At 44.4% G+C, this 23951-nt stretch overlaps 1 protein-coding gene across 1 annotated transcript in view; it reads right to left on the bottom strand.

The window, feature by feature from the left end:
* LOC147894417 (uncharacterized) overlaps positions 1–22709 on the bottom strand; it is a 45965-nt gene extending 23256 nt beyond the window's left edge. Inside the window, exons 1-3 of the mRNA XM_087385308.1 lie at positions 22360–22709; positions 21988–22113; positions 7703–7814 (exon numbers count right to left, since the gene is read on the bottom strand). Of these exons, the coding sequence (XP_087241434.1) occupies positions 7703–7814; positions 21988–22113; positions 22360–22709 (588 nt within the window). The remainder of the gene's footprint in view (positions 1–7702; positions 7815–21987; positions 22114–22359) is intronic.
* Positions 22710–23951: the final 1242 nt, after the last annotated feature.

A 23951-nucleotide genomic window follows, 5' to 3' on the forward strand; every position in this document is an offset into this window, starting at 1 on the left:
ATTCAGATTCATCCCCATGTTATCAAATAAAGCTCTCCAGAATAGACTGGTCATTCTGGGATCTCGATCACTAACAATGGACTTAGGCATACCATGATGCTTAAAGATCTGTGCCATGAAAAGCTTAGCCATATGATCTGCCTTTATGGTTTTGCGAACCGGAATGAAATGAGCTTGCTTGCTGAATCTATCAATGATAGTCCAAATCCCATCATTCCTTGACTTTGATCTTGGCAAATAAAAAATAAATTCCATTGTAATACTTTCCCATGGTGCCTGAGGCACGAGAAGAGGCATAAGTAGACCAGGTGCCTTCCGTCTGTCATACTTGACTTTCTGACACGTAAGGCATTCAGTAACAAACTGATGTATATCTTTCTGCATCCCTGGCCAAAAGAAATACCTCTCTAGTGCTAAAGTGGTTGCTGTAATTCCTCTGTGTCCAGCATAGGGAGGTGCATGGCATTCCTCCAAAATCTTTTTCCTCATCTCCTGGGTGATGCATAGGCAATCATCTTTCATTAGATACCCATCTTTCAGGGAATAGTGACTGGTGGATTGCCCCTCTTGCATTTGCTGTAAAATCTCACCAAAATCCGCATCACTAGCATATTGCTCCCTCATGCCTTCCAGGTCCTGATGATAAGCAATAGTCACATTATTGACCTAGGGAATTCGGGACAAGGCATCTACCACTCTGTTCCAATTCCTGGGGTATGGACAATCTGAAAATGATACATTGACAGCATGTTTGCCCATTTCATATGCTTCTTAGAAAGCTTGGTCTGAGTCAAAAAGTATCTCAGACTTTGGTGATCTGTCTTAACAGTAAAATCTGCACCCAAAAGATAGTGCTTCCATGTATGGATGGCATGAATTACAGCCAATAACTCTTTCTCATAGATTCCTAGATATCTCTTTGCATCCCGAAGTCTCCTGCTTTCATAGGCCACTACATGACCATTCTGATGCAATGCAGCCCCAACACCTTCTCCACAAGCATCGCAATCAACGTCAAAAGATTGATAAAGATCCGGGACTACAAGAATAGGCTCTGTAGTCAACTTCTCCTTGAGTGTATTGAATGCTTTCTTCTGTGATATTCCCCATGTGAAGGCTGCATTTTTCTTAGTAAGGTCATGTAATGGAGCTGCGATATCAGCAAAATGCTTGATAAACCTTCTGTAGTAAGAACACAGGCCTAGGAAACTTCGAACTTCATGCACAGTTTTCAGCTCTGGCCATTCTTGAATGGCACGGATCTTTGCTGGATCCATTTGTATCCCATTCTTGGATATTATATGCCCCAGATAATGGATTTCTTCCAAGAAGAATTCACTTTTCTTGCTGTTTTGCATAGAGCTGATGATTTCTCAGCTCTTGAAACGCTATAGCAAGATGTTCCCTGTGCTCTTCCTCTGTCTTTGAAAAGACTAGGATATCATCAAAGAAAGTACTCGTGAAATGCCTGTACTTTCGGAAGATGCGATCAATCATTCTATTGAATGTGGCTGGAGCATTTGTCAACCCAAAAGGCATCACTAAGTATTCATACAACCCGAATGTAGTGCGGAATGCTGTCTTGTGCACATCCTGAGGCTATATCCTCACTTGGTGATAGCCACTCTTTAAGTCTAACAACCTGCTGAAAACTGAAGCTCCATTTAACTGATCCAGCACATCATCAATGCGCGGAATAGGGAATCTATTCTTGATGGTCATTTTGTTCAGTGTGCGGTAATCGATGCACATACGAAGTGAACCATCTTTCTTCTGTACTAGTAGTACAGGGGAACAAAAAGGAGACGAGCTAGGCTGAATCAACCCTTTGGACAGCAAGTCCTATACCTAAGCCATAATCTCCTCTCTCTGAGTCGCACTGACTCTATAAGGTGGTCTGTTTGGTGGCTCACTACCAGGCATTAACTCTATCTGATGATCTTCTGGTCTCTCTGGGGGTACCTCCCCTGGCAAAGCATCAGAAAAGCAATCTTTAAAGTTTACAAGAAACTGAAACTTATCTTTGTCTGCATCATTCATTTCAGCATGCATATCATTCTCTTTTTCTTTTACAAAAACCATGTACGCAGAAATTGCAGACTTTATTGCTTTACCACATGTAACATCACATACAATGGGGATAGTGTCCCCTTTATTCCTGGCAACTAAACGCTGATTTTTCCCCCTATGCACAAACTCCAACACTCTTTCAAGAAGAGTCAACTTCACTACCTTGCGATGAAACCAAGGCATTCCCCGGACTACATCATGATGTTTCAGTGGAGAAATGAAGAAGTCTTTCTTATCCACATAACTATGTACATGAAGACGAAGCTTCCCTATCAAGGGAGTGACTGGCACAGGATTCCCACAGAACACCTGATTGGCATCCAAAGCCCTGCCCAACTCCTCCGTCTTTATTCCCAGCCTCAGGGCTAGGTTCTCTGATATGAAATTATCAGTAGCCCTTGGATCAAATAAAATTAGCGCTTGCTGTGGTCTCTGACTTTGCCCCATGATAGCAGCAATTCTCGTTCTTCTGGGTTTGAAACATGACCCAGTATGTTAGGAATTCCTCTTGCCATTGGCTTTTGTGGTCCTCGTGGCTTCTCTGCCTCTTTTCCCTTCAAAGTTGAAGGGTTTTCTGGGCACTGGGCAGCCACATGTCCCTCTTTACCGCACTTGAAGCATTTCTCATCTCTACGGAATTCAATTTATCTGTTCAGGGGTGAATGGAGATTTGCCTTTATAAGCCTTTGAAAACTGAGTACCCCTCGGCTTCTGAGGCTGAACTTTCTTTTCAACCTTGGGGTACTCTTTCTTTTCAGATTTTGAAAAATCAGTTTTCTTTCTTTCGGCATGTCCTGCATGCAAGGATAGTACCGTGGATGGATCTTGTAACGGCACAAGACTAGCTGCTGAAGCTGAATGCATAAGGTCTTGAATGTTCTTTGCCCCCAAAGCATTCACTACTGCCTGGATTCTTGGAGTGAGACCTGCTCTATATTTTCTCATTTGGGTTCCTTTGGAGATCTTTTTGAAAGGTGCAACCTGCAAATAAGCATCCCAAAACTTTTGGTTGTACACATCCACTGTATCTCCTGCATCCATATGCAAACTGTCCCAATCTTGAAGAACATGGTCTCTAAATTGTTTAGGCATAAACTGTTGGTAGAAGGCTTTCTTGAAGTCCTTCCACTTCTTTGGGGCTGACCCATCTATGGTCTGTGCACTCCACCATGCACTAGCTGTCGCTGTCAAGTGCAAACTGACCATTCTTAACTTGGAGGATTCTGAAAACTTTTCTGTGCCGAATGCAGCATCAAACTGCCTGATGAACTGCAATGCTTTGTCTGTATGACCATACTGTCCATTGTAGGTCATAAACTTGATAGATTTACCTCCCTCTTTGAATTCCTTATTCTCTCTGGAATACTCTCTCTTTCTAGACTTCTTGTGTTTCCTTCTTTTCCTGGATGGTTTATCTGATAAAGAAGAAGAAGATATAGAAGTCGAACTTGGGGTAGATGGTGATGGACTAGGAGATCGGTGATGATGCCTCGATCTCTTCCTGCTATGAGACCGTCCCCTATGAGATCTCTCTTTCTCTGGTTGTACACCGAGAGTGTGCCTCTGGCATTGGCACGTCATATACTGCATTAGGCATAGCTTCTGCTTGAAACAAATGCTGAGCCCTTGGATCCATTCTGAGATTTTCCATCTCTTGTATACGAGTGTGTACCATCTGCTCAACTTCTTGCTGAGTTTGTTGCACACTTCTCTGATTTGGATGCGCATCCCTATCTTGTGAATCCCACTGGTGGATAGGTGATTGAGCCATCTTCTTACAACTCGTCTGAGATCTACAAATTTCTCGCACACACACTGTGTATGCAACTGATGCACGCTGCCTTCAATGAGAAAATTTACCTCAACAAGAGGTGTCTTGCATTCACAATCTATGCCAGTACTGGCTGTCAATTCAAGGCATGTACCCACACAGTTGCCAAAGCATCAACAACTATATTGCCCCTTTTCTGGCTACTGCAAATGACTTCAAAAAGCATTTGTTCTTTCCCTCTTTTCACTGCTCAAAGGCATGCATACTCTTTTTTTGCAAATCTCTGTTTTCTCTGCTTTTCTGCTGCTTTTCTGACAGTAAAAGTTTGACAGGCAAGTGAAATCTGCTAGGAGAAATAGTCTCTGCAACTGTCTTTTTTTTTTTTTTTTTTGGGTCAACAGTAATCAAATGAAGTAACTGACTGGTTACTCTAACCAGACTGATCTGCAACTAGATTAACTGGACTGGTTACACCAACCAAACTGGTCTGCTTAGGCCAGATTAACTAGACCAAAGTTGAGCTAACTAGATACTGGTTCAACTAACCAAAGTTAACTAGCTGTATTTAACTTAACCATGGTTTCACTAACCACTGGTCAACCAACCAGGATTAACTGTACCAGGGATAACTTAGCCACTGGCCTGCCAGGCTGGCTGCCATGTGTCAGTGCCACATCATCTAGTGCGTTGTCTGCCACGTGTTAGTGCCACATCATCTACTGCACGTGTGGATGCCACGTCAGTTGGACCTGCTGGCTGCCACGTCAGTGCCACGTGTCCTGCGCCATGTCAGCTCTGCAAACTTCTCCAAACCTTGGCAAGAATTTCTGTCGAAAGCATCACACCTCAGAGACCATCGCGTGTTGCGCCTCGCTAGAGCCTTTTGTGTGCAGCGCAGATGATCAACGACGAAAAGGAAACTTTTCCAGGGTCACGTCTGTCGTCGCACCATCGCGTCAATGTGCCTGTGCAGAGTGCCACACCCGTGCCCGATCATTGTCTTGTGCCTTCACAAGGACAACGAAAACTTCCATGAACTCCTTAGAGCATGCCATCTAGAGACCTCCCTAATACCCCTTCACCGCTCAACGGAAATATTATTCCCTGATACCCCTTCGCCGTTTCTTTTGCCATCAGATGTGCGCCGTTAGATGTGCGCTGTCAGGCATCCTTTCTATTCCGTCACATGTACACTCGTGCGTAAGGCAATTCCTTTACGCAACTGATCAATCTAGACTTAGGGGCTTTCGTGCATTCATAGGCTTCAAAGTAAGCATTTCTGTCCCTTCACACTTGAAGCCCCAAACCTTCCAGCTGCCACCTCTTGGGCCAACGCCATCCTTTCTTCGGAATCAACGTCGAATCTTTACTCTCTTGTTGGATTGTCACAGCCTGAGAAGGCTATGAGCCTTGGCTTTGATACCAATGCAATTCACAAGCTCTCTCTCTACAGATCCTCACGCTCTGAATTCACTGCAGAAATACTCAAAAGAGCTCTCTCTCTCTCTCTCTCTCTCTCTCTCTACACACTGCTAGGGCCCAGGACAACCTGTCGGGTTGGACCCCCTCGAAGGTTTTTTATTTCTTGAAGAGAATCTGTTACAAGAGTTCAGCGTAGAGCTGTCTGATACATTCCCAAAAATCCAAAACGTGAATCATTCATTACAAGAGCTTCAACCTCATTTCAAATTGGCAACATGCCACTTATCTAAAATCTAGACTAAGTCCTATTACATGCTACTAAGGGCCACTCTGGAGTCTTCAAAGCACTTGGTCACACGAACTGCCTCCTAGATGCTTGTTAGGCTCCCGTAGTGCTTAGGAAAATAACTCTTCCTAGTACCTGCAACAATTAATTAAAGCGCACCACCATGGCACCCATTAATTGTTAGCGCTTTGCATGCAAATAACACACTGTGGACTAATTCTAGTCATGGTGGGCGTCCCCACTGAACACATGTGCACACCTAACAAATATAAAAAAATATATTTATTCTCTGGTTGAGTGGAGTCAACACTCTTGATTATAATTAAGGAGCTTTGAACAAGGGTCGAGGCGCCTTAATTATAGCCAAGTCTCTCCAACCGAAGTTGGCACATCTTGGTTAACCGGTGTTAACCCTCTTGGCACATGCCAAGTCTTGTTGACTGAAGTCAACACTCTCTGACCGTAGTCAGCTCTGTGGTTCTCTAGTTAACCGCACTTAACCCTCTTGGTAATAAACCAAGTCTCCCCGACCAAAGTCGGGTTTACTTGACTAGAGTCAAGTATCTTTGACCGTAGTCAATCCTTTGACCATTAAAAGAATTCTTTGACCATAATTAACACATATAAAACTCTTTAATTATGATCAAATAAATGGTCAACTATACTTTGACTTAGGATATTTACATTGTGATGACAGGCTCACAGATGGGGAGGTGACCTACATAACTCCTACAGCCCTTCCCACCAACCCATGATGGGCCAATCCCCACACGTGGACGAAGCGGCTCCATCGGCTCCAATGACCCTCTGGAACAAGTCGGAGTCATCTTGTACATTGGTCTTTCAACCCTCATGTCCTGCTCCTCTAGGTCCGGTCCCATGAAAGTAAACCATCTTGGTACACATGTATAATCGTAGCGGTACCATAGGTCCATGGCACAAACATCTTAAGTTAGGAACCCACCAGTGATCTTGACCAATCCTAGTACCCTCATCTATCTGTCCCCCTCACAATCTAAGAAGAGTATTGAGTCTTCGAAGCGCATCACTCTTGACATCTGTTTCAACCTGTCTTTACTCCGGCAGTGTCTGCAGTCAAGTGAGGCATGAGATCCTTGTGGCTAATCCACATAGATCTCCTACTCCATTGGGACATCTCTAGAAAACCTAGACCATGAGCTCTAGTTGAGCTCTCACTTAGGTAATCCTCTGCTGATAGGACACTAATAGATGTCCCAGTCTCCACCACCAAGGCCTCAATGAGTTCATCAAGTCGACCTTCCAGCAACCTACCAACGAGTTTTGAAGAAGCACCACATCTTCCCTCTGTGCCTTCCACGAAGCCTCTCATCCTCCAACCTCTCATCATATGAGAAATATTAAGCAAAGATTGTGCCCATAGCATGCTACTAAGGTCTAAATGAATACACAATGAATATACATACCCGTAGATCCACCCCTTTGTTTTCTTGCTCTGAAAAAAAGCCATGTACCTCAAAGGGGAAGGATGTGACAGCCATGAGAAACATCAAGCAAACAAAATGCACTCACCATAGCAATCATTAATTAAACCACTCATTACAATGTTAATATATATGACATTTGACAGATTTTTATTTCTTAGAAACACAAAGAAGAAGAGCCTTGCAACTGTGTAGATGAACATACATTTAGATCACAAATCTGTTATAAGAGGCCACCTAATAAATAAGTCTAACCTTCCTCATAGATTTGCAGACAAAGGTATCAAAGATGCCAAATATGCTTACTGCTTTCATATACATGCACAGTAATTCGGAATGAAATGGTTATAGAGTCCAGTTAGTACTACATATTTTCCAATTGAATGAGAACTAAAATATCACTTATGCCTTCATTTTATTACTCGAGTAATTCCTTGATTTCATTAATCCTTCCAAGGCTACAAGGGAAATCAAGATATTAGTAAGATGTTGAAGATCAATTGCGCTTGTGTATGCCAATTTCTTAGCTTATTTTCATTCCTTCAATTCCAAAGTCAAATTTCATTTATAAGCTCTCCGTTGCTGCTGTCATTTATATTTGTGAGTTCTAGAACTGAATGCACATATGCTACTAGACTGTTAGCAATTCCACAATTGTGACAAATTTACTGGTATTGAACACTCACGCACTTGAAGTTCATCAAAGCAAAAGAGCCATCCTGCCTCCAAAAGATCTTGCGCCACAATTTCGATAACATCATGTGTCTTTCCTTGCCCTCCCTTCAGCCTCCTCTCGTGCAACCTAACCCCTCATTGTTACGCTCTAGCTGAGGTGGCATGACCTCGGAAGAATTAGTCGACATTTCCCTTAAGGATCTATGTTTGTAATATATTTGTTTGCACTTCATGTAAATGATTGGGAGGGAATTAATGTCAAGGTCCTAGGTGAGGGCTGATAGCACCAGACTAGGTGGATCTAAGACTAAGGGCCTAATGCAAGCAATGTGCCTAGGGGCAAAGGAAATTAAAGTATCCCAAGAGAGGGGTGAAAAGATGCATTAGGAAAGGCCCTATGATGATGACATGTGGCATCTAGATCCATCTAGGGAGATGGGGCTTGTTGGAGTTAGCGAGAGCAGGAGAATGGACCTTTACGTGATTTTTTTTTCCTCTAAAAGCTCTCACACTCTAGCAAGGATTTGGCTGGGAGGATATTCTGTGGTGCTACTCCCATGATCTGCTGTAGTAAATAGGAAGTTCATATCATTTGGTATCAGAGCGCTGGTTATCGAAAAGGTGGACGAACGTTGCGCAAAAGCAAGCAACGTTGAAATCTGATAGCGAGGCTATCGCTCGACTTTTATTGTCTGACCTTGGAGGGCTATGACTGTGAGTCCGTTGGGAAAGCAGGGCGAGATGTATCATGAGCCAGTCAGCAATGTAGCCAGAGAGCATAGGTGCGAGATATGTGATGGTTTGGAGATCGCACTCAGCCTGGCAGCGCGCTGAAATTCAGCTGCAGACTTATGCTCTTGCGACAAATTTTAGGCCACACAATTTTGTTCGGTTGATGGGACGATAAGCGATAAGCGATAAGTGAGGTGTTGGTGGTGTCAAGCGTAGCAGTGGCCTCATCTACGAAGAAACTCGGCTTGGGAGAAATAGATTGATGAGGAACAGGAGCGGAGGGTTCTCGTAAAGAAGGTGACAGAGGATATCCAGTTTGCTAATGACTTCGAAGCAGGGTTCCCGTAGGCAGATAGCGGAAGCTCCAAAGTGACCCTACGCACTGGGTGAAGTTGCTAAGCAGAAATTCGCATGTCTATGTGTCATGTCCCTGTCGATAGCTAAACAATCCGCTTGCTTATGGGCAATCTCTCTCTGGTGGAATATCCTGTTGCACTACACTCTACCGACGAGAAGGAAGGCGACAACCTTTGAAAAAGTTTTAGAGCATTTGTGGTCATGTAACTAGCCTGTACGCTGAGGCTGATTCCGAACAAACAGCAGGCTGATTTTGAAACAGAGAAGCGAACAACCATGGAGCTTTCGTTGGCATTCGTCAATTCTGTGTTTTTTTTTCTGACCTTAATCTTTGTTGATGCTCTGCTTGCATGAAGAAGTTCTCGTGAATATTTAGCCTGCAAAAAGGTTCGATGCCATAGCAGGGTACATAGAAGACTTGGGATTTTTTTGACTTCTTCAAATTCCTGTGGGCAATCTGGGAGATTATGCTTATGCATATGCCTTTGTGATAAAGTCAGTTGTTTGCAGGAATTTCCCTAGTATAGGGAAAGGCGATATTTGGATATATGCCTGTGTCAATTACCTAGTCAGTATAATTGTCAGATTGCAGGTATTCCCTAGAATAGGGAATTGTGTCAAAGTGCCAGTACACTGAATTCTGTCAGTTTGTAAATACAGTGTTCTAGCGGTGTTTTAAATTAAAAAAAAAAACCACACAAAATAAAATAAAACACCCATTGACCTGAATGGAAGCAGAAGAAGGAGCACCCAGGATGGACCCTGTAGAGTCAGGAGTCCGGCCGACCCAGCAGGTGTCGCGCCTAGTAGTTCACACCTTATCTGGCAGGATTGCATTACTTGAGGATGCCTTGCAGTAGTTATTAGCACAACAATTACAGGCAAATGCAGGGCAGTCTGAACTTAGAAGAGTGATACACAGTATGTCTGCCACACCTTCTCGAGATGAGAAAGGAAAGGCTCCAATGGAACCGGAGTCTAGTGTCCATACGGTCGAGCCTAGGAAAGCTAAAGTACCTAATATTGCCAATTATAGGCCGGAAAAGTATTATGGTCAAATGAATGATCGTAGTTCTGATATCATTGAGACCTGGTTGCACAAATGGGACGAGGCGTTCACCATTTGTGAAATCAGAAATGATATCAAGAAAATCCACGAGGCCACCCACATGTTTAGTGAGGCAGCGGATCGGTGGTGGATTAAACAACACAAAGATGGTATTGCATCCACTACCTGGGAGGGGTTTAAAAGGGAATTTAGGAAACACTTCTTACCTCCTGACGAAGCATCCCGAGCTTGGGATCATTATAGAAACCTTCGTCAGAGAAATTTGTCAGTGGCAAAATACACTGATAAGTTTCGAGAGAGCGTAATGAAGGTTGATGAGCCCCTACCTCAATCAATCCAAGTGAAAGATTTCATATTTGGATTGAATGATCGGATTAAAAGGAAAGTTCGGGCTAAGTATGCGAACACGTTGGATGATGCAATAGCCATAGCCCTGAACTATGAAGATGCCAAGGGCAGCAGGCCAAGTGGGTTTGCGTAGGTCGAAACCCAGTATGGGTACCAGAAGAAATCTGGGTTTAAGAAGAAGTGGATTAGTAAAGGGAGTGCGAGTGGTCAAGCCAAGCAGGCGAAACCAACTGAAACTCCTAAATCAAGTACCACCATTGGAGTGAAGAGGAAAGTAACACCAATGGCAGCCCGGGCTTGTGGTCAAAGTCTCCCTTAAACCCAGAGCAAAGAGAAAAAGCGAGGAGAGAAGGCTTGTGTTTTGTAACTAGGTCTCAATGACATCGGAGCTACGGTCGTTCATCCAACCAGAACTTTTTCGGTCTGTAATTGGCAATATTTTGCACTTTAGCCTTCCTAGGCTCGACCGTATGGACAATAGACTCCGGTTCCATTGGAGCCTTTCCCTTCTCCTCTCGAGAAGGTCTGGCAGACATACTGTGTATCGCTCTCCTAAGTTCAAACTGCCCTGCATTGGCCTTTAATTGCTGCGCTAACAACTATTGCAAGGCATCCTCTAGCAATGCAATCCTGCCAGATAAAGTGTGAGCTACTAGGCGCGACACCTGCTGGGTCGGCCGGACTCCTGATTCACCAGTGTCCCTCCTGGAAGCTCCCTCTTCTGCTTCCATTCAGTTCAATGGGTGTTTTGTTCTGTTCTGTTTTGTTTTGTTTGGTTTTGTTTTCTTTTCTTTTTTTTTTAAATAATTTTTTAAACATCGCTAGAAAACTGTATTTACAAACTGACGCAATTCAGCGTACTGACACTCTGACACAATTCCCTATATTAGGGAATTCCTGCAATCCCACATGCACCCTGACTAGGCATTTGACACAGGCATATATCCCAAATGGCACTTTTCCCTATCCTAGGGAAGCTCCTGCAAACAAACTCAGACTGTAGCACATAGGCATAACCTCAAGCATAATCTGTCCCTGCTACAACATCAAAGCCTCATGTAGGCTGATCACTCACGAGATCCTGTCTATAAAAGTAAAGCATCAACCGACTAAATCGAGAAGAAAAAAAAACACCAAACTGATGGAGGTCAAAGAGAGCTCCCTGGTCATCAACGATTTCGCCATAGCCTTCTTGGATTGCGTGGCCTCTTCCTTTGTCAGCCAAGGTGTAGATGTCTGATCGAGATGTTCTCTGGCTACGAGTTGCCCATCCCCAAATCTCCTCGAAGATGCACACGAGCCACCACGCTTCCGCTGCGTCACCTCTGCGCTCCCAGGTCACAGCTTACGTGCTCAAATCCCAAATACAACTCTGTTGTTCTGCGTCACCTTCACTGAATCATCGAAGGCCTCTTCCTTTGTCTGTCGGGCTATTCGTGTCAAATGGTCTCCCCGCTCACGAGCTCCTGCTGTTTGTCGTCACGGGCAATCAACGTCGAAGGGTCTCCCTAATTCCCGAGTTCCTGTTACGCCCCCCCTTCCGTTGTAGTTACGGGAGCGCCAACAGCACCCTTTCCATCGTAGTTATGGGAGCGCCAACAACTATACGTCCATGTAGCCTGAGTTTCGTCACAGCCTTACGAGATGATCAACAATTTCGTCAATTGCCCTACACACCACAATTCCTGCTCGCCAGAGGACTACCGCGCTGTTTGTCAATCCATTCCTTTCCTGCGCTCTGCGACAAGCTTGCGTAGGCCAGCTCCGATCGATGCATAGGCCCTGTCACATCGCAGCATCAACACAATCTACCCATCGCATGGACTCTCCATTGATTTGGCGCTTAGGTGCTTCGACGATCCAGCTCGTCTCTCTTGTTTGCTCGTCCGTCCCTTCTCTAATTTCTAGCCTTGGGCTCTGATACCAAATGTTACACACTAACTATCTAATTCCTACTGCAGATCACGGGAGCAGCACCATATATATCCTCCCAGCCAACCTTGCTGAAGCTAACGAGTTAGACAGAAAATTTCGATATCAAAACATAGGTGAAAATCCTTCTCTTCTCTCTCTAGCTTCAACAAGCCCCATCTCCCTAGATAGATCTAGATGCCACATGTCATCCATATAGGGCCTTCCTAATGCAACATTTCACCCCTCTCTTGGGATGCATTAAATCCTTTGCCCCTAGGCACAATCTTTGCATTAGGCCCCTAGCCTTAGATCTACCTAGTCTGGTGCTATCAACCCCTACCTAGGACCTTGACATTAATTCCCTCCCGATCATTTACATGAAGCGCAAACAAATATATCACAAAAATAGATCCTTCAAGGGAAATGTCGACTGATTCTTCCGAGGTCATGCTACCTCGGCTAGAGCGTAACAAAAAATATGCCTTGCGAGGCTGAAGGTCAGCCAAATGGGGATCAAAAACTTTTCTCCAATGGATGCTCTGAAGAACAAATATACTCCCAGGATCAGGAGGACGACTTGACCAAAGTAGATGAGCCAAGAGCTGCTGTCATGAAATGGGTAGGAAAGGGACAACTAGAAATCTAAACACATAGATGCCCTAAAATAACATCTAAAATAGCAAATGGCCAAATGTCTTTGCATGAAGAGAGCCTATTAGACAAGAAGCTAAGTGTCCAGGGTTAACGTTGCTCCACAAAGGTGACCAACAGCAGGGCCCTGCAAGCAAAAAAACTTTTGAAGCACCCACTGTCTCTCTTGCGGCAAAGAAATATGCCATTCATGCTAGGCCGAAGGCGATCCCTATCACATTCATACAAAGGCAAAAGCTTAGATTTGCTAAAATTCACCTTCAGCCCTGTTGCAAGACCATACAAATCAAGTGCCTGCATAATGTGCAAACGTCTGACTCAAAATTCCAAGAAGAAAAAGGATTTATTTGCATAAGCCTGGCTTATAAAAGGTACACCTTTAAAGAAATCAATGTCATGCAAACGCGGTTGAGAGACCAAGGCATCCATATGCATCAACACAGATGAGTAGCAATAGCAAATAGCAAGACATGAGAGGACATCCTTGACGAACAGATTGACCCAAGGGTCTAAGAAGAAGAGAGGGCATCGATAACGTGTTGTGCCATCTTGATAAAGTGTCAAAAGCTTTCTCAATATTCACCTGCATTATCAAAACATCCTATCCTATGTATTTGGCATATTCAATTTCAATATAAGCATTAGCAATGTTATCCCCATAATTTGTTTTGCGGGGTGCAAACCCATACTAGGTAGGATGATGCAACCCAGAGTAGAAGGAATTGGAGATGTGTAAAACCAACATTTTAGAAATCAACCTATACACCACATGCATGAGTATAATTGGGGGCCAATCTAACAAATGCTCACATAATGGTTTTTTCGGAACAAATGCAGCAATCCCTATTTCCACAAATGAGGCATAGTGCCAAAAAGCCAAGCATTATTGATCATTTGCAATAGGATAGGGCTTAATTGATCCCAAAATTCAGTAAAAAACTCAATAGTAAGGCCATCTGATACAATCTCGATTCTAACTCACACTCAGATCACGGGCGATGGCATCACAATTGTTCCACCCAGCCTACTCTCGTGGATCACATTTTCCAATTCATACGTCTTTCTTGTTTCCTCATGCATATCCACGAGACCCTCAACTCCCTAGATGGCTCCCCCTTGCCACATGTCATCATTTTAGCCTTTCACTTGGTGCACCATTTACCCCTCTCTTGGGGCACATTAAAACCATTTGCCCCTTGGCATTATTGCACATTTAGGTGCACCTAGGCCTTAGCACTCAGAACCACCTAGTCAATGCCATTTCACCCTCACCTAGGACCTTGGCAGTTACTTCTCTTGACCATTTCATTTACGCACATTAATTATTACAAAAGTTGGTCATCTAAGAGAAAATGCCCACCGATCTTTTCGAGGTCATGCTATCTCGGCTAGAGCATAACATTCCTTCCCTCTTCAAGCATCAGCGTCCTCGATGATTAAATCTGGGAACACTCTCCGTAACTGGTATACGGATTCCTAGGTAGCTTCCGATAGAGGCTGACCATGCCATGCAACCAACACCGTGGGTATCTTCCGATTTCGTATTTGCATTGTTCCTTGGTCCAGGATTCTTGTTGGTTTGCGTCTTGCATTATCCTCTATCTCCTGAAACAAAACCACACCTTCGATTAGTGAGTCACCAATATGCAAAAATTTATACCAGACTCATCCTCTAAAAACACAACATAGTGCAGTTTCAATCTCATGATAGTCACTCACAAGGTTGAAAACCATAAACTCCATCATGCATAGCAAGGACTAGCTACTATGAAATCCCCACTGATGTCATCAACGCCCAACAGTGGGTGTAGACCATAGTATAAAAATATGCTCTCACACATACAAATCCACACACCCACACATACTTGAGCATCCATTTATACAAAGTCTTCGTACTGAGTTTCTGTCGGCACTCCGGAGGTGAAGGGTAGACTCAGCCATGATGAAGGCTAGCACTAAAGGAGAAGGCTAATCAAAAGGTAGTCCAAAATCTCTTCATTCAAGCTACAACTGCTTGTGAAGTCCAAACATTTTCATTTTAGTCTCTCCCCAATGAGTATCTAAATCTAAATCTAGCTGATAGGGCAACGCACCATTTAAGATAGAAAGAATTATCACAATACCAGCAGGCCGCAACTTGGACGAAACATGAAACACTGGGTGCACCTTACACCCCAGTGGTAATTCTAATTTATAGGCTACCTTGCCTATTCTTTTTAGAATTTAACCACGGCCCACAGTATCGAGGTGATAACTTAGCACACTCTCCTGAAGTCAACGACTTCGAGTGCGAAGGAACTCTGAGAAAAACTTTTTCTCCTTCCTTAAATACTCTTATAGACCGGTTTTCATCCGCATACACCTTGGCTCTACTGGCGGATATTAGCTCTCGCAAGTGCTAGCATCTCCCGCATCTGAACCACAAAGTTCGCGGCACTAGGTACTTTCTGAGGTACTCCAACTATAGTTGGATTGGCTGGTCTATAACCATAGTTCAGTTCAAACGGACTGAACCCTGTAGAGGAATGTTTCCTATCATTGTAGGCAAACTCCAACAATGGCAACCACTTGTCCCATGTATGTTGCCTCAATGACACATATGCTCTCAGCATATCCTCTAAAGTCTGGTTGACTCTCTCCGTCTGACCATTTGTCTCAGGATGATCCCCACTACTCATTCCCAACTCAGTCCTTAGTGTCTCGAATACCGCTGTCCAAAAATGACCGGTAAATCTGACATCTCTGTCTGACACTATGGATCTAGGCAATCCATGCAGATGAAATATATGTCTAATAAACAAATCCGCCACTTGCGGGGCAGTAACAGACTCTCTAGTCGGAATGAAGTGAGCCATCTTGGTTAGACGGTCAACCACCACAAGGATAGAATCATACCCTCCTTGTGTCGTAGGCAGCCCTACAATAAAGTCCATGGAAATGCTCTCCCACTTACTTAGTGGTACTTCCAAGGGCTGTAAAAGTCCGGGTGGCTTCACCTGCTCGGCCTTGTTTACCTGACACAAGAAACACCGTGTCACATATTCATGAATATGCTTTTTCATCTTTGGCCAAAAGAAATCTCGCTTCACGAGATCATATGTCTTCTCGACTCCTGGATGTCCCGCACATGGGCTATCATGGCACTGTTGAATGACTCTTTGCCTAAGATCATTCTGACTAGGTACTACAACCTTGCCATTTCTTTCTAGCATACCATCCCTTATGGTATATCTTGCATAAGTTTGGCCTTTTCTGGATGCCAGGTCATCCTTTTCATTTTCCCCGGGTTTCAACACATGAGCTTTAGGCCATAAGCTCTGGACAAACTCGTCCACCTTTTGAGTTTCTCTGATCTCGGTCATTAGAGCACTCTCTAATACCGTGAAACTCAGGTTGTGCATAATGTGAGACAACGCATCAGCAACCTTATTGTCTTTTCCTCTTCGGTACCGAATCATTAAATTAAACTCCTGCATGAGCTCTGCCCACCTAGCTTGGTGGCCCCTCAAGTCAGACTGTTTACAAAAATGTTTCAGAGTATCATGATCCACATCCACATAAAACTCTGAACCATACAAATAATGCCTCCATGTTTTCAAAGCATGGATAACAGCATACAACTCCAATTCATGAGTTGGCCAATTCCTTTGAGAGGGAGAAAGCTTCTTGCTTTCAAAGGCTACTGGCCTTTCCTCTTGAAAGAGAATTGCTCCTACCGCAATGCCACTTGCATCGGTTTCTAGGAACAACGGTTTCACGGGATCAACTATTTTTAACACTGGTCCTATGACCACAGCTTGTTTTATGGTGTTAAAACTTTCTTGTTGATTCTATCCCCAAATAAAAGGTACTTTATCTGAGGTCAGATCAGTCAATGGCGATACTATTCCGGAATATCCTTTGATATGCCTTCTATAAAACTGGACAAATCCCAAGAATGATCGCAACGTGGACAGACTCTGAGGGATTGGCCAAGTTAGTATCGTAGCCACTTTCTTCGGATCCATTTCTACCCCCTGTGGAGTAATTATGAACCCTAAATATTCAAGCCTAACCATACACAGTATAGTTTTTATTTTATTTACATAAAGACTGGCTTTCCTCAAAGTACTGAACACTATTCTTAAGTGTTCACGATGCTTAGCAATACTTTTACTGAATATCAGGATATCGTCAATAAAATGTACTACGAACTTTCCGATATACGGACGTAGCAAATCATTCATAAGCATGACGAATGTCGCTGGAGCATTGGTAAGTCCAAAGGGCATAACCAAAAACTCATAATGACCAAACCTGCTTCTGAAAGCGGTTTTATGCACATCCTCGGCTCTAATCTGGATCTGATGGTAGCCACACTTAAGATCTATCTTGCTGAAAATCACGGCTCCATGTGATGCATCTAGCAAATCATCAATCCGAGCCATCGGATACCTGTGCTTAATAGTGATATTATTCAATGCTCTGTAATCTATACAGAGGCGAAACGTATCATCCTTTTTCTTCTTTAATATCACTGGCGAAGCAAAAGGTGAGAAACTTGGTTGAATCTGCCCCAACTTGAGGTATTCTTCCAGTTGTCTATGCACCTCCGCCTCTTCAGTAAAACTCATTCTATAGGGCGGCCTATTTACAGGTTCTGCCCCCAGGATCAGTTCAATCTTATGATGAACTTTCCGCTCTGGAGGTAACCCATAAGGTAGTTCATCCCTAAAACATTCAAAGAACTTCTTTGATATCTCTTTAGCCAACTCGGCCATTTTCCCATCTTGGATAGCCTCAGTGCTAGTCGATGCATTATCAATCGACTCTACCGATGCTATACACAGACGCAGAAACTCTTTCGGAGTCCTCCAAATTTCCATGGCTGAAATGAGTGGTCCTCGAGGTAAATCCTTCTCACCTCGCAAAACATATTCTACCCTGTTCATCTTGAACTGGTAAATATGCTTCTTCCAATCAATGGCTGGATTTTTTCGAAAATGCCATGCCTAGGGCTATATCTGAGTGAGCAAGTCTGGTCAATTCAAAGTCCAGCTTCACGAAGTTCCAACTGGGTAACCCTTTGGTCCCATACTTCAGTTGAACTTCCGTCCGCCATCTTGACCGTATAAGCATAGTCAGATGGACTGGTTTTCAACTTGAGCCTCTTAATAAGCTTCGAGTTGATTACATTGTGTGTTGATGCTGAGTCAAACAACACAATCACATCATGACTGGCTACTTGCCCTTTCATTTTAATCAACTCAGGCTCATTGAAAACCGTATACCCCGTTGCTGCGGCTTAGAAAGGATGTTATCAGGTGCACCGCTTACTAACTTAGTAACAGACACACTTAACAACACAGGTACTAACCTCTGAGAAGGTCCCGCCAATTGCATCTGCATATGTTCCGCACTGGGACTCTCTTGCATTTCCACGTCGCATTCAGATATTATCATATTAGCCATGCGACGGTCTTTATTCAGCGGACAATCTTTCCACTCATGTCGCTGAAGGCAGCTGAAGCACAATCCTTCTTTTCTAGATTTCTCTTTTTGTTCAGGGGTCAACGAGGACTTTGACCAAGCCCGGGCTGCCATAGGAGTTATCTTCCTTTTCACCCCAACGGTGGTACTTGTTTTTGCTGGTCCCTCAACCGGCTTCACCTGCTTGGTTTGGCCACTTGGCTGCGAGACACTTGTCTTTGAAGTCCATTTCCTCTGAAATCCCCCTTTTTTCGGGTACTCATACTGAGTCCCTGCCTGCACAAATCCACTAGGTCTGCCTCTGGCATCCTCATAGTTCAAGGCTACTACAATAGATTCGTCTAATGTAGTCACATATTTAGCCCAAACTTCCATTTTGATCTTGTCGTTCAGTCCATAGATATAGTCTTTTAACTGAACCGACATAGGGAGAGGGTCTGTTATTTTCATGACACATTCCCTGAATTTGTCAGTGTACTCTGCCACCGACAGACTCCTCTGACGAAGATTTCTGTAAGCATCCCAAGCTCGGGAGTCTTCATCAGGTGGAAGAAAGTGTTTCTTAAATTCAGCTTTTAACCCTTCCCAGGTGGTAGGAGCAACTTGATCCTTCTGTTGCTTTATCCACCATGTATCCACTGCCTCAATAAACAGGTGAGTGGCCTCACAGATTTTCTTTAGATCAGATCTGATTTCACAAATGGCGAAGGCTTCTTCCCATTTGTGTAACCAAACCTCGATCACATCAGAACTCGGTCATCCGACCAGCGTACTTCTCTGGTCTTTAGTTAGCAATATTAGGCACCTTGACCCTTGCACGCTCTGATGAATGTATACTGGGCTCTGGCTCTGCTGGAGCTTTGCCCTTATCAATTCGACGAGAAATTGGAGAGGGGTCCGAAACCATCCTGAAGAGACAATGGTAATGACCTTAGATCTCGAAGTACACAAGGCATCTGAATTTGAAGCGCTCCTCTGACTTGATCTCGGTCGATCACATAGAGTACCGATGTGATCCTCCCATAGGTGGTGCGATGAGACATGGAATTGCCCGACCTATATCCTCAGGGAGTGGGGGAGGTGGACCCGTTGTATACCTAGGTGGATCAATGAGGCCATCCTCTGACATCCTCAAGCAATGGTCCCTGTAGAAGCTGAGCTTCACAAGAAGCTCGTTGGGTGCCAACCAGGTTCTGAATGTGTGTAATTGTGAGAGATCTCTTGGATAACCTGGATGAGCTCGTGATAGGTGAGTGGAGCAGAGAGCTATACTGAAAGGTGGGTAATCTGTCCATGTAAAGCTCCAGGCTCTAAAACCATTTGCATGCACATGAGTACCAACACATCTGATCGCCCTCACATGGATGAAGATATGGCTAGTCATGGTAGCCTACGTCGTCCTGAGGACTCGGTAGAGGCATGTGATAACTTGAAAAGCTCCATCAAGCTGCAGTGGGGATGCTCTAAACTCAGCGAAGACTATCTGATGTCGGCCTGGTGGTTGCAGGTCATCTGTAACAACAAGAGAACCTGAAGCCTCTCCACTCAATCCCAATCTACAACTGCCCCCAACAAGACTACAACACATACCTGTAGGGCAGACCAGGGAGTCAAAGACAAGAGACTTGATCTGGGGATCCTAGAAATGAGAGTGAAAGCACTGCCACCTGAGACTAGCAAGTGCGGCGTATACCTGCTCAGCGGCCTGCATATTGTGAAAACCGGGCCAAATAAAAGAACCCCCAAGTATGTGTAGGATGCAACAACCTCTACCGGTAATCCATCCACCAGCATGAACTGCTCCCTGTGCATGGCTACTCCAGATGTGATGAAGATTATGATATTGGTTTTACCAAGGTTGACCTTAAAGTCATGTGTCTTGCAGAAGGTATGAATTGCAGTGTTGCTGGAGGCCCTATGCTGAGGATGAGTATAAGGCCACGTCATCTGCAAATAGGAGGATTTGAACCATGTAGCCGGCAAGAGAGCAGCCTGCCCCCCCTAGCGTCCCAAGGAAAGTCTCAAGCTTGTCTATGTAAAGGCCAAACAAGATAGGTGATGATTGGCAACCTTGTTTGACCCTCCCATAGCGCTCATTATCTCCTATATCCATCCTATACCTGTCCGAGCCTGCCTGAGACCCTCTCATAGAGAGAGGGAGAGAGAGAGAGAGAGCTTCGACGGCTCGGGGAGTAGGAGCTTGACTCTCAACAGCTATAGAAGATAGATATGAGTGCGCCAGGAGTTGTCTCATAGAAGATAAAAGTTTGAGAAGAAAGTATTCTTATCACTCCTCTCATGCTCGCTGAGTTCAGCAGGGTGACCCGATGACATGATAGTTTTTCCATACCACATGTCCATGTTCAGCAATGACTCAGCTTCAGAGGTTGAGGGATGATTTGCAACAGACATAGAGGAAATTCAGACATGGGAAGAGGCCCTAGGTTCCCTATGGATACCTTGAGGACAGAGTATGCATTATCTGTGCTAGAGAGAGTATGCTGAAAGCTCCAATACTTGAGCTTTGCCAGATTGAGCCTGGAAGGGAGCGCTTTGGGGGTTAACAAGGATATTCTGGCCGTGGGATCTTCATGGTGCTTTCATAGAGATGCATGGGGCAGCTTAGGTGCTTGGTGCAACAATTTTCTATGGGCAAAGTCGAATGGAACGTAGAACACTCTGGCAGACTGTGATCATGCCTCACATAGAGGGTCCACATACTGGAGTCCCACTCAAGAGTCTTCTTTGTGGGTAGCAACATTGATCTGCCGTGCCCGATTTCCTACAGTATAGGCACGAGAGAGTGGTTGTGAATGGAGTCAGAGCCTATGAGAGAGCTAATAGACGATGGGTCCCTTCAGTCACAGAAAATCAGAGTGGCTGGGCGTCGTCCATTGTACTATACTCTCTCATGGACTGCTTTGGTCTTCTAAAGACGTTAATAAGCATTTCTTGTTTTTCTTTTCGTCTCATCGCCAAAAACATTCTTTAAAAACCATACATAAGCAAGAAATCTCTTTAATAAACAGATAGCTACAAGATATTTCATTAATTTACCACCTCAGGGAGACGATGGACTAGTCAACTCCTAGCACAAAAGAGAGGGAGAAAGCTGCATCCTCTTTAGCAAGCATGTACATAGACAACATCTGACAACTCCTACTGCCACAAGAAGTGTATCCTTTCACTTCTCACTCCACCTTCTCCAGTTTCTCTTATTCCCCCTTCCCCAACCAAAATCAACATCCAAGCCCCACAGTACAGAGGCATGGGTACAGATGACGATAAGTGAGGTCCCATTCAAGGCAGGGAGTGTGCCTGCTAATTTGAGTGTCGAAAGCCTCTCTCTCTCTCTCTCTCTCTCTCTCTCTCTCTCTCTCTCTCTTTCTCTCTCTCGTGCATACAAGTGCACAGACAGATCAGCAGCCAAATTATATAACACACGATCACTGATTATGTTTGTTTTCAGCCCACAGAGTTCAGGATGATATAGGGGATAGACTATAATTCACACACGAGAAGTAAGAAATTTATCAAGCATTACATTCAGAAAATGAAAAAATGCAGACTATAAGGTACGATGCAATCTAAGTACCAATTCATCTAACTTTTTGAGCTTTGTATGGGTTGGCAATGTCAAGTATTCCAGTCTTATACACTAAGATCCAACAATCGACACAATCGACACACCCAAAGTTCTAGTCATTACAGAGTGATTCAGGACCTTTATTTGTAAAAAATAAAACGTTTCAAAACCAACCTTCGGTGCACATCGAGCATGAATTGATGAAAATGCACACGACGCTTGCTTTTGACAGGACTGCAGTGATAGAATATGTCCGCAATCAAGGATTTCCCAGTACCTACTCCCCCATAAACGTAGACCCTGCAACAAGCATTTACGCATGATATTCAGTAAAGGGAGCAAACGCAGAGCCCTGTTTCACCCGTCAAAAGCAGATCAATGGTTACAGAGAGATGAAAGATGTGTGGTGAATTCCAATTCTTATGAGCAGTTAGTTAGTGCAGTAGAAGTGTCGCACTGCTCCTTGTGCTGCTCGACGGTATTTGTTGAAGGACGTTTTGGTATCGAAAGGTAAGTAAGCGGTTGCCAAATAAGTGAAAGGCGCACCCTCGAGGAGCTTCCCGGGATGTATAAGCACCCACAGCCCGTAAAAGTCGTGACGCTAAGCCCTTATAAGCTGGAGGCTTGTAATCTTCCAACTCTCTGTACAAGCGCTCGAAAGGTTGTAGTGCGGCAACCTGATGTTCGTCTCTATGGATTGCACCCGATGCCACAAGCTGATTATAGGCGGCTGTTGGAGACGTTCCAACAGGAATCTGCTCCAATTGTGCACTCCCATGGACATACCTGTTAATGCAGCTCCTTATCGAATAATTCGAGGGACGAGGAAGGCGAAAGCAGGGGCGACAGAAGCTATGAGCCCTTTCCGTGATTGCAAAAGCGATGGCTGCAGGCATCCTCAGTTGTTTGCTCTGCATCTAGGCAATCCTTTATATTTTCTTCATCAAATCGAGGAAATGCGACTACAATGCACTACGACACAGCTTGAAAAATCAAAATGTAGTTTCTTGGCCGGTTGATGTCGCGTTGCAGTATTGATTCTCAAGTCCTGTATCTCATTGCTCGTTCGAGCTTGATTCTGCCATCCAATTCGATGCTTTCGTTTCCTAATTTAGCCTGACACCATGAAATTTATTCTATCCACGAGGCAGCGTAACGCCAATGCTGCAAAATCTGCTGCGGGGTGAATCTACGTTGCATAGCTTCGATGTGTCGCCGAAATTCGATCGAAACTGTTGTTGGGTGCTCGATTCCGAAGCCAAAATCGACGTTAGACGAATTTTTCTTGCACTGCCTGCGCACCACCTTGCGTCACCTGTCTTCTGAAGACTTGTTCAATTTGGATGTTTTGGCTCACATAAAGAACACTCACAAATAATGCATGGCCATGGCAACGCTACAATTCACACCAAGTTTAAGACACATTGCCACACTAGGACATCATGAGTTTCCAGAGAGGAAGCCCACGTACCTAGCCGCACCGCCCACGTACCTAGCCTGGTGCGGCTGGAGGCAAGGGACCTGAGGCCCTCACCACAAAAATAATGCATGGCCATGGCAACGCTACAATTCACACCAAGTCTTAGAGAGATTGCCACATTAGGACAACATCACGAGTTTCTACATAGGAGGCCCACGTACCTAGCCCGGTGCGGCTGGAGGTAGGGGACCACACCCGGGGCCCGGCGGTCCCCTACCTCTAGCTGCATCGGGCTAGGTACATGGGCCTCCTCTGTAGAAACTCGTGATGTTAGGGCCGGCAGTCCCCTGCCCCTAGCCGCACTTGGTTAGGTACGTGGTGCCTTCTCTGTAGAAACTCATGATATTGAATACTACATGGAAAAGGGCCTCTTTCCACATGGCAAAACTTCCAAAATGTCTTGTGAGCAAGCCTACATGTGCCCTTCAATACTTCCCATAAACTCTCCTCCCATAGAAGTTCCTAGCCATTTTGGGTGAGCATCTTCAAGATTGCTCACAGCATGGGGATTGAGACAAGCGAATACAAGGTACTCCTCAGACAAACCAATACAAGGATTGCCCAAAGCATGGTGAGTGAGACAAGTACTCGTAAGCACTACCTTAGGTTGCAGACGATCGTCAAGATGAATGGATGATTACTTTGCAGCTCCTATGAT

This window comes from Dipteris shenzhenensis, chromosome 14 (genome assembly GCF_047967505.1).
Source record: "Dipteris shenzhenensis isolate YYH24624 ecotype China chromosome 14, Dip_SZ_1.0, whole genome shotgun sequence".
Classification (NCBI taxonomy): Eukaryota; Viridiplantae; Streptophyta; class Polypodiopsida; order Gleicheniales; family Dipteridaceae; genus Dipteris; species Dipteris shenzhenensis.